The sequence below is a fragment of the Panthera onca genome, chromosome B2 (genome assembly GCF_046562875.1).
Source record: "Panthera onca isolate mPanOnc1 chromosome B2, mPanOnc1 haplotype 2, whole genome shotgun sequence".
Taxonomy (NCBI): domain Eukaryota; kingdom Metazoa; phylum Chordata; class Mammalia; order Carnivora; family Felidae; genus Panthera; species Panthera onca.
In genome coordinates, this window is record NC_138343.1 from 16,559,195 (window position 1) to 16,573,119 (window position 13,925).

General features: G+C 44.4%; 1 protein-coding gene across 6 annotated transcripts in view; it reads right to left on the reverse strand.

Annotated features, from left to right (window-relative positions):
* Positions 1-13,925, reverse strand: part of HIVEP1 (HIVEP zinc finger 1) — a 146,982-nt gene that overhangs the window by 30,105 nt on the left and 102,952 nt on the right. For all 6 annotated transcript variants that reach the window (XM_078446635.2, XM_078446636.2, XM_078446639.2 and 3 more), the window contains exons 4-5: positions 4,140-10,093; positions 665-798 (exon numbers count right to left, since the gene is read on the reverse strand). In XM_078446635.2, the coding sequence (XP_078302761.2) occupies positions 665-798; positions 4,140-10,093 (6,088 nt within the window). The remainder of the gene's footprint in view (positions 1-664; positions 799-4,139; positions 10,094-13,925) is intronic.

Genomic DNA, 13,925 nt, shown 5'->3' on the forward strand with positions numbered 1-13,925 from the left:
TATCGATGATTAGAATTCAGCTTACAAAATACAAGAAGTCACAATTTTTACACCCAATCAATACAAATTTTATGCACATGTAAGTAACAATATTCCAGTTTTTCGCATCAACATTTAATATGCAAATAGCTAATTCTGATCAAACCACCTTACTCGTTACCAGGTTTAATTTTAGAACAGAACTCCCTCTTTCTCAGCCACTGGCTCCAAAGTTTTCTTTGTTATTAAATTCAATTACAGCAACTCTAAAAGTACTGAAATTTCTCTTGGCTTCACTAGAGCTACAATCAGCTTTTACAATGTGTTTTTCTCATAACTGAAAACACAGAGACATCCAATACGCAGTGAATTTGTCTCTCTTCGAGCACATTTCCCACGGAGCTCCTTATTGTAAATCAACGTGAAACCCAGAGTTTACTCTGAAAATAGTTCTTAGCTGCCTCCTAGGACCTATGATGTTTCCTAAATATTTTCTTGATCAAAATGGATTTATTTAACATGACATCTAACATATATTTTGCCATGAAGATTCTGTTAATAAGCTGAGAAACCTTGTAACATTTATATAAAATTGGCACTGGTTAAGTCTTCATTCACATGAAAGCAAATGTACATTTAAAAAGTAAGTTTAAATGTACATTTAGAAAGTAAAATTTGTACTTGCCCTCCATCAAATATTTTAATTCTTCTTGGTTCACTTTTGATTAAGGAATTTTCTTTATCTTGCTCACTGTTAATTTCAGAGGCATCTTTATTGCTGAATTCAACTACTGTGGACTTTTGATTACCTAATGCTCTCTGAAAGGAAAAAAAAAAAAAAGAGAAACTAATTTAATAAAACTGAAAACACAAACATGCTAACGTTTTACTTGGAAATTAAAACATGGCAGAGTACCGTACGCGTAGTTAACTTAATGGAATGCATTTCAAGGAAATAACATGTTTAAAGGTCATTTGCTCTCTCCCCTCCCCTATCTTTAACCTATCTGTCTGCACCACTGCGAACTGATAAACCCTATGTTGTTTTAAGATCCCACCACAGTCTCCTGACCAATCACTCACACTACACTTTATTTCTAAAAACGAGCTTTATTCTTCCGAGATGGGAAAGCGCCAGTTACCCCATTTGGTATAATAATGTCTCCTACTCCTAAGAATGTGACCAATTCCCTGCGACGTCGGTGGACTGCAACTGTGCACTTCTGTTCAAGCAAAAGTCCGTTTGCCAACATTCTCCCCTTCTCCTATCATTTTAAACCATAATTCTGTTTCCCTGCCGTATCTTCTCAAAAGTTCCTGAATACCGATCACTGTGACATACAGGCAGGTCAGAAGTCAGGCTGTGGACTGATAATAATTAAGTGTCTGGAAAACGGTAACACACATCAACATGGCGAGCGTTGTGTGCTTCTCCTATGGAAACACTACAGTGACACCACCTTAGGATTTCACAAGCGTCCCCCTCCTCAGCCCCTACCATTCTCACATATCCTGCGGTGCCAGCAGCACAGGATCCAGTGTGGAAGGACACTCTCAGGGTGAAGTCACTTGTCCAAGGTCAAGCTTAATAGCAAAGGCTCAAACTCCAGTCCTCTGGCCAAATCCAAAGTGAGGCACAACTTTTCTGATCAAGGGGCCTCTTTGTCACAAACCCTTAAAAACCACATCCCCAAGCAGATGGCTCCGCACTGAGATGACCTGATTCTAGCAAATGAGAGAGTGTGCGCCATGGTCAGAGGGCCCGCGCAGCCTCAGAAGGTGCACCCTGGGGAGCTCAGGAAGGCAGTGCGAGGAGGTAATGACACTGACCCTAGCAGACAGGAAGGCATCGGTCTCCTCTTGTCCTAGCAAACACACCAGGTGTCCCCACAATCTGGAATGCATACGCACACTACTCCTTGACTTTATACCGTTAACGCTAATCCTGCTTTTTACCTTCTTTGCAACACCAAATTCCCATTTCTCTTTGGCTCACTTTCCTACCATCGAATCTGGCTTCTGTTCACCAATTACCAACAAGCCAAATGCCCAAATCCTTGTCCCTTCCTTAGTCTTTATACGCTTGGCCACCTGTGCAGTTTATGTTGTTGACCCCTTGCTTCTCTTAGAGACCCTTCCATTTCAGCACCTTTCTTTTCCATTCTCCATTGTAAGTACGTTAACGTCTGGGTTGTGAGTCAACCCAGTACCCAGGCCTCCACAGCCACCTGCCCACGTCCCCAACACTCCAGCGATATTGGGACCGCTCGGTCCAGGAACCACGTTAGTCTCCATCTTTATGTGACCTTGATTTGACCTCTCTGTCTGAGTATCTTTCCATGAAATTTCCTCCTTGATCTATGTGATACCACTTTCTCCTGGTCCTCCTCTTTCCTTGATGAACAACCTCTCTCAGTTTCCCGTATGGACTTTCTTCATCCATTCAACCCTTTAAGTAGTGGTGAATCCCAAATCCATTCTGAGATCTTCTGTCCTTCCTCCCGCTCTGAGCAAGCTCATTAACTACCCCCATGCACCAAGGAATCCCGACACCTTCCACCAGGAGTCCTCGCCTAGCTCCAAATCTAAGTACACATTTCCAGAGGCATTTCTACCAAGGCACTTGATGCTGAAGGAGAACCACTTTTCCAGAGGAGCTTTGGGAATATTCCAGAAACTCTGTCTAAATTCTCATGATCAGGTCTCATCTTCCAAGATTCTGATTTTAGTAGGTCTAGAGTAAAGCCGGGTCATTTAAAAATTAAATTCTGAATGGTTGCCTGCACCCTCCTTTGTTGAAAAAGTATCAATGGCTCGCCACCAGTGTGCATATTTTTTTGGTTTTTATCTATATTTCCAACTTGGAAGCATGTCAGTGTTTCAAACTTACACCTTCTAGCCACCCATGGCAGACTCCTCAGGATTCTTTAAAATGAACTAAGTTCTTTATCATGTCCATGTCATGTCAGCAGACTATTAAAATTTCTCATTGTTTTTATCTGAAACAAAAATCCCTACATTTTTTTTTTAAGACTCAGCTAAAATATCACCACTTTGGGAATTTCGTCCCTGTATCCATACCTCTTTAACCTACCGGCAAATTTAGAGACTTCCTTCTTGGTAAGTATGTGTGTGTGTGTGTGTGTGTGTGTGTGTGTGTGTGTGTGTGTGTGTGTGTGTCTATATATATATGTGTGTGTGTGTGTGTGTGTGTGTGTGTGTGTATATATATACATATATATATATATATATATATGTATATATATGTGTATGTATGTATATGTATGTATATGTATGTGTGTGTCTATATATATGTATGTATATATGTGTGTATATATATATATATACATATATATATATACATGTATATATATAGACACACATATCATAGGTCTATGAACCTATATTGTATGCTCATGAACCTGTAGAGGTCACGGACTTAATCTATAATTCTTAATGTCAGGAGTCCACCATGATCCCCTTACCTATTTATTTATTCTCACTTAAATGATTTTTCCCATTTTATAAAGCCAACAACTCTAGTAAGACTGATTACACAAATAACTCCAAATTACAGTTTTATGACCCTATTCTATACATCTTGACCAAATCAACTTAATTATATCAAGTGTATGAGTCAGCTATTCTGTGAGTCTTCTCTCTGGCACTAAGATGATTCTAACACCGGGTGGGAGTTGGGACTAGCATGGCCAGGGGAGGCTAGTCAGGTGTACAAAGACAAGTATGAATGGCTCTCTGCTTATATTTCAAAATGAAATGTAACAGTCTTTGATTACTCACACCTCTATTCCCCTGCACCAGCAGGGACAAAACACAGACATAATCTCCTTTCACTTAATACAAGAGAAAGATGAAAGTTAAACCGTGATGATCTGTATGTACCATTACGTAAGGACTTAAACATTCAGCTCAGGGCAAGTTATTTCCAAAATGTCTCAAGACAGAATCACCGAAGGATTCCATGTAACCCTTATCAGTCTAACTCGCGGGGTAAACTTCTCATCCTTTCGTCTGGGTGACTTTATACTTACACAGCACAATTTGTCATTCGAAATTAAGATACACTTTTCAATTAAAACATTTAAAGGCATCAAGACATCGCACAAACTATTTGTGAAGATAAATGATATGTCAAGTACCTTGCTTAAGTTGCTTTTCCACTTGCTTGAATAGACCAATAAATCTGATTTGGAATGGGTAGTTATTGCTTGACAATATAGCGATTTTCCAGTCTTCTGTTTTGAATTAAGGAGAGAAAGGGCAACTTTTGTAGGCAACCCAAGTGGGTTTGGATTACTGGCACTAACTGTCCAATCAGTATAGGCTGAAGTTTTCTGGTCATTCTGAGGCAAATGCAATGCCTTCTGCTTTAGTAGGTAACACCATGTAAAGTTGGTTGAGGTCTTCAGGCTGGGGAAAGGCAGCTGCTGTGCACCTCCCGCATCAGACACTAAAAGTGTGGCTTGACTTTGGTCTTGGATGCGCTCTTTGTCACGTTGAGTTCTAACCCCTGGAGACTTCCTTTCTTGGTTACCGTCTACACGTTCCAAAGGAGAAATGTGAATGTCTTCTGCAGGGACAGGTGAATTTCTCACTGTAAGAGTGAGCGACGTGGAGGACTTGATGTTTTCAAACTCCTGTAGTTCGATTATAGGTTCTGTAACTACAGACTTAGAGTGTTCGGATGACAAATCATTAGCTGGTAGGACATCTGTCAGACTAACAGCCTCGCTACTAATTTCAGGTTGAGAGAAAACATCCTGTTCTGACAGCACACCATCAAGAGGCTCCGTAGTACAAACCTGCCTCACTAAAATAGGTTTCTTCTGTTTATTAACTTCACTAGGTCTTGAACTCCCTGGTTCAAAGGGTCTGATCTCTGTTGTACAAATAGCCCCATTCTCATCTTTAGCACGCTTCTGGTGCTTTTCCATGGCAATGTCTAAACTGTTTGCTGGGGAAAGCATCCTTTTACTTGAAGCCGAAGATTCTTGCTGGGGGGAAAGCCTACCAACAGACGTTTTCTGGGTTACGGGCAAAGGTTCTGATGGAGGGAGAGTCTGACCCATCTCTGAAAAAACATCTTCACAGACAGGTTCTGCCTCTGGGTTTGACAAAGCATTCTGGTGATCTGTCTGCAATTTTGGCACGGAATTTTGTTCCTCGCTGATTGGCACCATGCTACAATTAGCCTGGCAAATTGGCTGGTTGGACAGGTCTTGGGTCACCAGGATTTGTGGCAGAGGAGTGACCGTGGCAAAACAGTACGCTGGAACGTTACCCTGCAGATGCACGGGCAATGCAAACGACGTCGGCACGTTCTGCGCCTGCCCACCTAGCTTCAGTGGTGGTGGAACACATGAACTGGACATGGCATCTATCAATTTGGTTGGTAACGCTAATGAAGTCCCGCGATGGTCAGCAGCCCCACCTGGATCCGAGAGAACTTGCTTTGGCAAAGAAAGTACAGGATTGGAAGCGCAAGACTGGCTTGAAGTGAAAACCTGACAATGAAGTTGGTACTTGGGAGCAAAGCAACCTTTACTTTTAGAAGCCACACATAAACTGGGATTTGCATCCGGCTGAACACTCTGCATAGACACTTGCAGAGACGTCTGTGTGTTTGGGTGGCTATGGGGGGTGTGGACTGGACTTAACACGTTGATACCGAAAAGCTGTTGAACGGGGAAGATGTTAGTAGAGCCGGAAGTGGAGGTTTCTGTTCGCTGATCCTTAACTTGAGTCTGGGAGTGCAGAGCGTTTGCAGGAAACTCGGCTAAAGATGCATTCGTGAGCTGAGGGCCCGGAAACGGTGCTGTGTTCACACTCGCAAGAGCGATTGTTTGGAAAGATGGTGGGTTGCCGGGAGACACACGAGTATCTGGGGCTAGGTTTAAAGATATCTGCCGCATCAGTGGGCCCCTCCTTCTTTCTAAGAGAGGCACGTGCCCGGTGACCCCCATGCCCGAAGGGGACGTCAGGGGCTGCAATTCAATGGGTGGTGTTGTCTGGGGTGGAGTTATGCTTCCACAGTCAAACGATTTACTTCTGAAATCGGAGACCTCCATCGACGTTTGCACGCAGCTAATGTGTTCTGAAGCGGTGCGCCTCATTTCTCGGTGAGTTCCAGGAACGTTCAGTGTATTCGAGCCAGCTGGAATCATGAGAAACTCTGCTCTGTTTAGAAAATCCATTTTGGGGGAAGCCTCCGTTTTAGAAACCTCCTCAACGTCCAATGAAGCTGAGAAACTCGAAGTGTGAGATAAACTACTCTCCCTACTTAGGCTCCTGGACAGAGTGGAGTCGAAACTCGATTCTGTGGACGAGTGCTCCATCTCGGCAAGACGGAGCCTCTTCTTTTTGGGTGGCAGCTTCTCGGTTGGCAACTTTGACAAGGTTTCACTACGCTGAGGCCAACTGAACTTCTCTGACTTTTCCTGATCATAGCCTTGGGCTTCGAGGTCCCGATCTGGCTCTTCGGTGACCAGAATTTCTGGGACTTGGATGTTGTGCTGCCGAACGAGTCGGGAAGGCTGTCCCAACACATGTCGTTCACTTGGACTCTTCCTGGGACCGTCCTGAAGTTCTGCTCTCAGAGCATCTGATGACAGTGCAGGCTGGTGAGGGTGAGACGTGTTCTGGGGAGGGCGCCCTTCTTCTGGGGAAATTCCCATCACTTTCAGAGATCCGGGCTTCACTGTCCTGTTCAGCTCCTGGAAGGAGACTGGGGAACCTCTTTCAAAAGACTCAAGCTTGTCGAATGAATTGGGTCTGCTCAGCGAGTTTGTATGCTGAATGACGGAGATTCCAGTTCCGTGCCTCTTCGGCTCCGTCTTGTCCTGGGCAGCTGAACTTATGTGTTGCTCCATGATGGTAGACAGCTTGGGATCCATGGTCTGGTCGGGACCTCTGGCCGCCAGCTGGATTTGGGAGGCCTGCAGCTGTATCTTTCTATGTTGGTCACTTGTTATTGCAACGTTATGCTTAGACAAAGTGGAAGCAGGGCCCAGAGAATTCTGGAACTGGAGGCCTTCGGAGCTTTTCGGGGACGCCCCCCTTTCATTTTGCTGAAGTTCATCATCATCTCCGACACTCTTCATCTTCCTCCGTTTTCTGATCTGAGGTGTCTGCTCCCACACCCCTGCAGGGCCCGCAACCCGGTAGTGCAGAATCTGAGGCTGTGTACTACCAGCAGGCACGGGGCTGTGTTCAGGTTCCCTCACGGCCACCTTTGTTTTTGGTCCATGTAACTCTGAACAGTAAAATTTCTTATGGTTTTCAAAATTCTCCAGTTTTCTATACCTGTTTCTGCAGGTTTCACACTCAAACATTGTCCCTCGCCCTTGATGGGACTTCTTTTTCTCCAAATGTGAGCCTGGGGCCAAGGACTTGCCCCTTGCCGGCCCAGTGTCACTGGCCGCACCGCATCCTGGATAGCTCTCGTCCAGGGACTGTCCAGCACCGAGAAGGTGGTTTTCGTTTGCTGAAGAGTCTTCTACTGCTGACTGTCTGACAAGGGTCCGCGGATGTGCACTCTGGGGCACGGCAGTGTTAGGGCCTGACACAAAGACGTCATCGTAGAAAGCGCCGATTTTGTCATCAAATGACTGACTTCCTCTCAGGGGGTGAGGGGGCGGGATGACGCTCGCAGGTACTGCTGAATAACCTGTGGTAGGCATGGAGTTACTTCTCGTAATGGGCAAGCAGTCAAGGGAAGGTACAGACAGAAGGAAGACTTGCTTCGATTTCTCGGTAGGGGTGAAAGGGGACTTTGGTATATCCGAGCTGGAGCTTGTTCTCCGTCCCATTGGTTTCAAATCGAACTGGAAAGAATCTTTAAATATGTATGACTTGGGAGAGTCGATACTTCCTCGCCTCGAGAGAGAGGTTCTCCGTGGCTTTACGCTATCCAGCTGCTTATCGTCAACCAAGGCTTCGTTGTCTGAGATCAGCTTTGATATCCGCTCCTCAAGTGTTTTCGTCGCCAAGGGTGGGCGCATCTGACCCGGTAGAAGCAATGCTTTTTCACTTGTTGACAGAGCAGAAGGCGCTGGTGTACTGATCCGAGGTGCAGAGGGCCCATTATTCTTACTTAAGTCTTGGTCCGTGGTGGGCAACGTTTTGGCAAAGGGAGTCGGCGGACTCGCGGTCTGGTCAGCACTTTCCGAACGTGAAAAGTAACCAGAATCTGTACTTCCTAAACTCCGAGGACTCAGAAGTTTTCCTTGCTGCTCTTGGGAGCAATCGGTAGCCTGCTGCCTTTGCAGCTGGGCATGTCCTGTCCCCACGTGAGGCTCCTGTTTCCCTTCTGGCTGACTCCCGTCCCCTTTCTGACGGGACTTCTCGTCAGTCTCGAGGGAGGATGTCCAGGCTGAGTGGGACAGGACATTGGTTCCCTGAAGGTCCTTCGGTGTCTGTGCACTAGACAGTTCAGGCTTGGAATCCGGGAGCTTTGGGCTGTCGACTCTTAAAGGGGACACACCAACAGGGTGGACCACGACTTTTGGTAACTCTGGCACAGCCTGTGATTCTGAAGATTTGTCCTGTAGTGGAAAGTCACCTACCACATGGTCTGGATTGCTTGGAATGGAACTTGATTTTGGTAACGCTTCAGAATGGGACATCATTTTCATTATCTGCACAGGCTGCGGGTCCATGGAGACTGGGTCGTTCTGTCTTTCCTCAGCAGCCCCCTCCTCATCACTCTCCCCACTGTCTTCTACGTCCGATTGGATGCTAAGTGCTTTGGGGGACTCCTGTGACAAGAACAAACCACCAGCATCTGGTTGCAAGACAAGACCCAGTTTGATAGTATGTGCATGGGACTTTTTGTGCTTGTACAGATTGCTTTTAGTCTTAAATGAAAATCCACAGGTCACACAGGGATAGGGTCGCTCTCCAGTATGGGAGCGGATGTGCTTCAAAAGCACGCTAGGCTTTGCACAAGCTCTATTGCAATACTCACAAATGTATTTTCCTTGTTTTTTTGGCTTCTGATCTTTCAGAAGAAGATTGCACATTTGCTCCACGCTGTGGTTAACGACAGAGGCGACAGGAGCTGAATTATAAATTGGCGTGGGGGCTGACGGTGTCGAATGGGCTGGACTCACGGACATCGGTGAAGCAGAATCCATTTGCTGGTTTTGAGGAGTAACCTGAGTTCTACTGGAAGGCGGAGTCAGACCCACAGATGACGTCGCTGCCATATGATAAACCTGTTCAAGTTTGGCATTCTCTTGATTTTGCAGATTCACCAGGGACCTTGGGAAACCTGAACGTGCTGGAAGCGGCTGATTTTGTTGGTGAGGCTGAGAAACGAAGTGTTCGTGTTGGTTACACGGGTGAGACACTGACTGAACTGTGGCTGGCTCACTCTTCTGAGTTGCAGACACGTGCACGGTGTACGAGGGACAAGGAGAAGGCTGCGATTCAGAAACAGATTCTTGGGAAGTCTGAGTTGGGGCGTCCGGTGAGCTGCTGTTTAACTGAGAAGGGGGTTGTACAGTTTTATTTGGTCTCAGTTTTTCTACCTTAACTGCACAAGATGAGCCCTTTTGCGACAAGGTGCTCAGCTCTGGCTCCATTGCCTTCAGTAAGACATCAAATGCGGTGTTTGTGTAAGAGGAGGCGGGACTACGAGTGGAGGAGATACATTCACTGCGGTCAGTCCTGGTTTTACTCGACAAAGATCGAGAGTCACATTTTGCATCCGGGAAGCCCGACCTGCTGGGGTCAGAGCCTGCCGATCCCCATCGGCGCAGTTCAGATGGGTGCTGCAGAAACACGGGCTTCTTCGGGGACACAGAATCTTCGGATTTGGAGGCTTCAGCGACTACCCCAGGTGTTTCTCCATTGTGTTTGGCAAACTGCTTCCCATTTTTCACGGGGCTAGGATTCTGCTTCTTGTGAGACTCCGGCACGCTCTGAAGAACAGCAAAAGCAGGCTCGTCTGTATTTTGTTTATGTTTTGCCTGAAGGGGACTCCTCAGTGGGGATTTTGGTATTTTTTTCAGGTGGTTCTCAGCTACAATCTTTTTTCGTTTCACACCTTTAAGTGATTCTGAAGTTGCTTTAATACCAGCCTCTAAGATTTCTGTTAAAAAAAAAAAAAAAAAGAAAAAGTTAAAAAGTCAGTTGGTAAGACGGCCGACATGCCAACCACGCATATATATATTTTTTTAAATGAGGATTACAATCACGAGGGCGTTACGACAACTAAAGAAGGTAGTTTACGGAAAGCCTGCTGTGGATAAAACTGTATTTTGATATCTTGGCATTTGCAAGAATGCTGGCAATCAAAAGCTACTGGAACATTCGTGCAGAGACCTTAGTGTCCATTTCTGGAATGCTTTGTTCCTCCCTGGACCCCCAGCTCACCAGCGTCCTAGAACCTGATCTTTCAAAACTACGTTATTCTCCCTCCTCACAGTGACAGCTGAGGACTCAGTCTATCCAACAGTCTGAGACACCTGCTGCACAAAGAAGAAAACTCAACCTTTTAATGCGGGGTATTTGACGGTCTTGTCGCCATTTAGTATCTTTTGTTTTTATTTATTTTTTATTAGATGGAGAGGCAGAGTGAGTGAGCAAGGGAGGGGCAGAGGGAGAGGGAGAGAATCCCAAGCAGGCTCCACGCTTAGCACGGAGCCCAATGCAGGGCTCGATTCCACAACGCCGGGATCATGATCTGAGCTGAAATCAAGAGTTGGATGCTCAACAGACTGAGCCACCCAGGTGCCCCACATTTAGTACCTTCTCGAGAAAACTTCTCAGCAAGTTTTAAAGTAAGAGGATTCCAAAACATGCAATAGTGCCATTTTTGTGAGGAAAAAAAAAAGCTAGTATACAATAATTTTTGGAGCAAACATATCTCAGACGCTTATGAGATATTAAGGTTGGTAGAATCATAAAGAACTACTATTGCAGTAATTGTATCAGTGAACAAAAACTATGAAAGTAAAAACATCTCCCTTATTTGTGGTTCTCCATCAACACAATTTAAAAAGTCATAATGTTGTAATGGCCCTTAGTTTTAAAAAAAAATCGCCATTTTAACGGAACAAAACATCCAATGGCTAGGTTTGTCATTAGTGACAGGTAGATGGAAGGCAGGTGGACAGGTAGGTAGAGCTAACTGTGGGAGACAAGACGGGAAGCTACCTTCATTTCTGGCTGTGTTGGGAGGAAATCCGTGTTTAACTGGCCTCAGCCACCCACAACCTCCATCAACTATGACGTTTGTGAGCAGTAAATACCTGCCATGATTTCATTTGTTTACATTTGTTGGACTCTTGGGCACACAGACAAAAACTTATTCAAGCTCCTCTTATTTATTTGTAGAAAAGTCAAATACTCAAATTCCTGGTTATTTTCAAACAGCTGTTGCAACGGACGTATTTGAAATTCATATCAGACCAAATGCCTATGCCATAATAACCACTGGAGATAAAAAATTTACATAAAATAAAAAAAATACCCTAGTCCTCTTGTGATGATTGGTTTATGTGCTGTGATAGATTAAGTTAATGAAAAAACACAGGACTAACACGCTAATGATACGTTTATCCACCATAATCAGAAGAGCAAAAATTTAAAAAAGGGGAGGGTCCCTCATGACTAAAATGCTTGAGCTAAGAAAAACAGAAAAGTAAGTATCAGGTTTGTTGATACGAAATGATGTTGAGCAAATCTTTTTTATGTTTTGATCTATTCATTTACAGAATGTTTCCCACTGTTTTTCCCTTTTCAAGATAAACGCAATAAACTGAATGTCATATGTTGTGTCTACCGGGCTAACGGACACCATGAAAAACGCGAATCATCATCTAGGATGAGTAGTTTCCCCAGTCACTTCCAAAAGGCTTGGAGTGGGTTGTAGGAAAGGTGAAAACCACCAGGCTGTCAAAATACATATAAAGACACAGAGGGGGGCGCCTGGGTGGCTTAGTCGGTTAAGCCTCTGATTCCATTTCAGCTCAGGTCATGATCTCATGGTTCTGGGGTGGATCCCCATGTCAGAATCCCTGCTTGGGATTCTCTCTCTCTACCCCTCCTCTGCTCTCCCTCACTTTCAAAAATGAACGTTAAAAAAGACTGTATGTATGTGTATACACACACACACACACACACACCCATGCCAAGCCCCTTCCAGAACCTACGGAACCAGTGGCTTAGTTGGGTAGATAGGCTTATTTTGTTATGTTTTACATGGTTTTTGGAATAAGCTTTTATGTTTAGATAGTTATTTGTAAAAAAAAAAAAAATTAAATAATGTCTTACACTTCAAAAAAAAAAAAAAAAAGCAAAAATTCAACCCACGAGCAGAAACACCCGGAAATACCACATTAAGTTTTAAAGGGATTCTATAAGCCATCCTATGTATGTTTTAAACAGAAAGGGTAAAATTTAACTTTGTACTTAAAATGAAGCTGAGTGAAAATAAAGGAAAAACCGCCCTTAAATCTGTATTTCTTTATGGAGACACCACTTTCCTAAAAATTCTTCTGAAGTTAAGAATTTGGACAACCGTATTTTAAATAGATATTCTGAACTGCAGGCTTCAATTTTAGACGATTCGGCTCCCTTTTGTCAGTGTCTAACATTTACATTCTATCTGCATAGTTGTTGACTCTTGGTCTCTCTGAATTTTAACACTTACTTGCCGCTAATGCATCAATTCTTTCTTTCAAAATGCTGCAACCTCTTTTGCTTTGTGGCAGGAGCCTGGAGCCAGCCTGGCTGATGGCCTCCCCTCCTTGGCATGACTTGCCTTTCTTCTGTTAGTCTGTCTGCAAAATTCTTTTACTTCTGAAATCTGTTAACTGCGAGTCAGCTCAGAGTTTGTTACTACACAAACTTTAAGTCTTTCCCCCTAGAACACAGTGTCCTTCTCCATGAGGAGACGCGTTTTGCTTCTTCCAGAAAACTTTTCTTTTTTTTGCATCTTCAAGTAGATCTATCTTCTGGCCAATGTTTTCTTTGGGATGGGCTCCTTTATGGACACTAATTATCTTTATGCTGCACCATGTTTACGAGGATTTAAATTGCTTCCACCTTTTTGGGTTTTTCTTGCCTTTCGCTTTCTCTAGAACTATCTAACGCTTTTCCCTATGTCAGTCGCTCAATTTTCAGCTATTAAATTCCTTACTGTTTCAAATGTCTTTATTTGTTTTGGACGAAGATTATTTCGTTCTCATCTTGTTCCCTTAGCTCCATATTTCCCGTTTCATCTCACTTTATTGTCTCATATCATGTTTGAGTTGTCGCTTAAGTTTACGATCTTGGGGCACCTGGGTGGCTCCGTTGGTTAAGCGTCTGAGTCTTGATTTCGGCTCAGGTCATGATCTCACAGTTCGTGGGTTGGAGCCCAGCATCGGGCTGTGCTCTACCAGCGCGGAGCCTGCCTGGGAGTCTCTCTCTCCCTCTCTGTCCCTCCCCCCGTCACGCTCTCTCAAAATAAATAAACGTTAAAAAAAAATTATAACCTTATTGAGTTCAATGCTTAGAACACACTTCTGTTTCTGAGGGAATATTTTAAGGCTGAGCGTTTAGTCTGTCTTTTCATGTTCTGTGTGCTTTTCTAAGACTGCCTGAGACAATGGGGGAGGGGAAGGGGATGGCGTTCACTGGAGAATATGATCCTAATCGTTTTTGTTCTGAGCTGCAGTCACACCTCTGAGATTTTGTCGTGTCTCCTTTAACAGAGTTCACACTCCTTGCTCAAGGGATAAAGCCCATTCCATCATGGGTGGCTAGATGGGGATGACTTTGCATGTTGGATCAGTCTCTAAATCCAAGGACTTTGTGGTCATTGTGGTTGTGAACGGAGAGGGCAGCGGATGGGATCGGAGAGAATGCAAACACAGGGAGGGGACCGGGCACATCTGAGATGAACACCACACTATCATCCCAGAGCTGGGACTGAA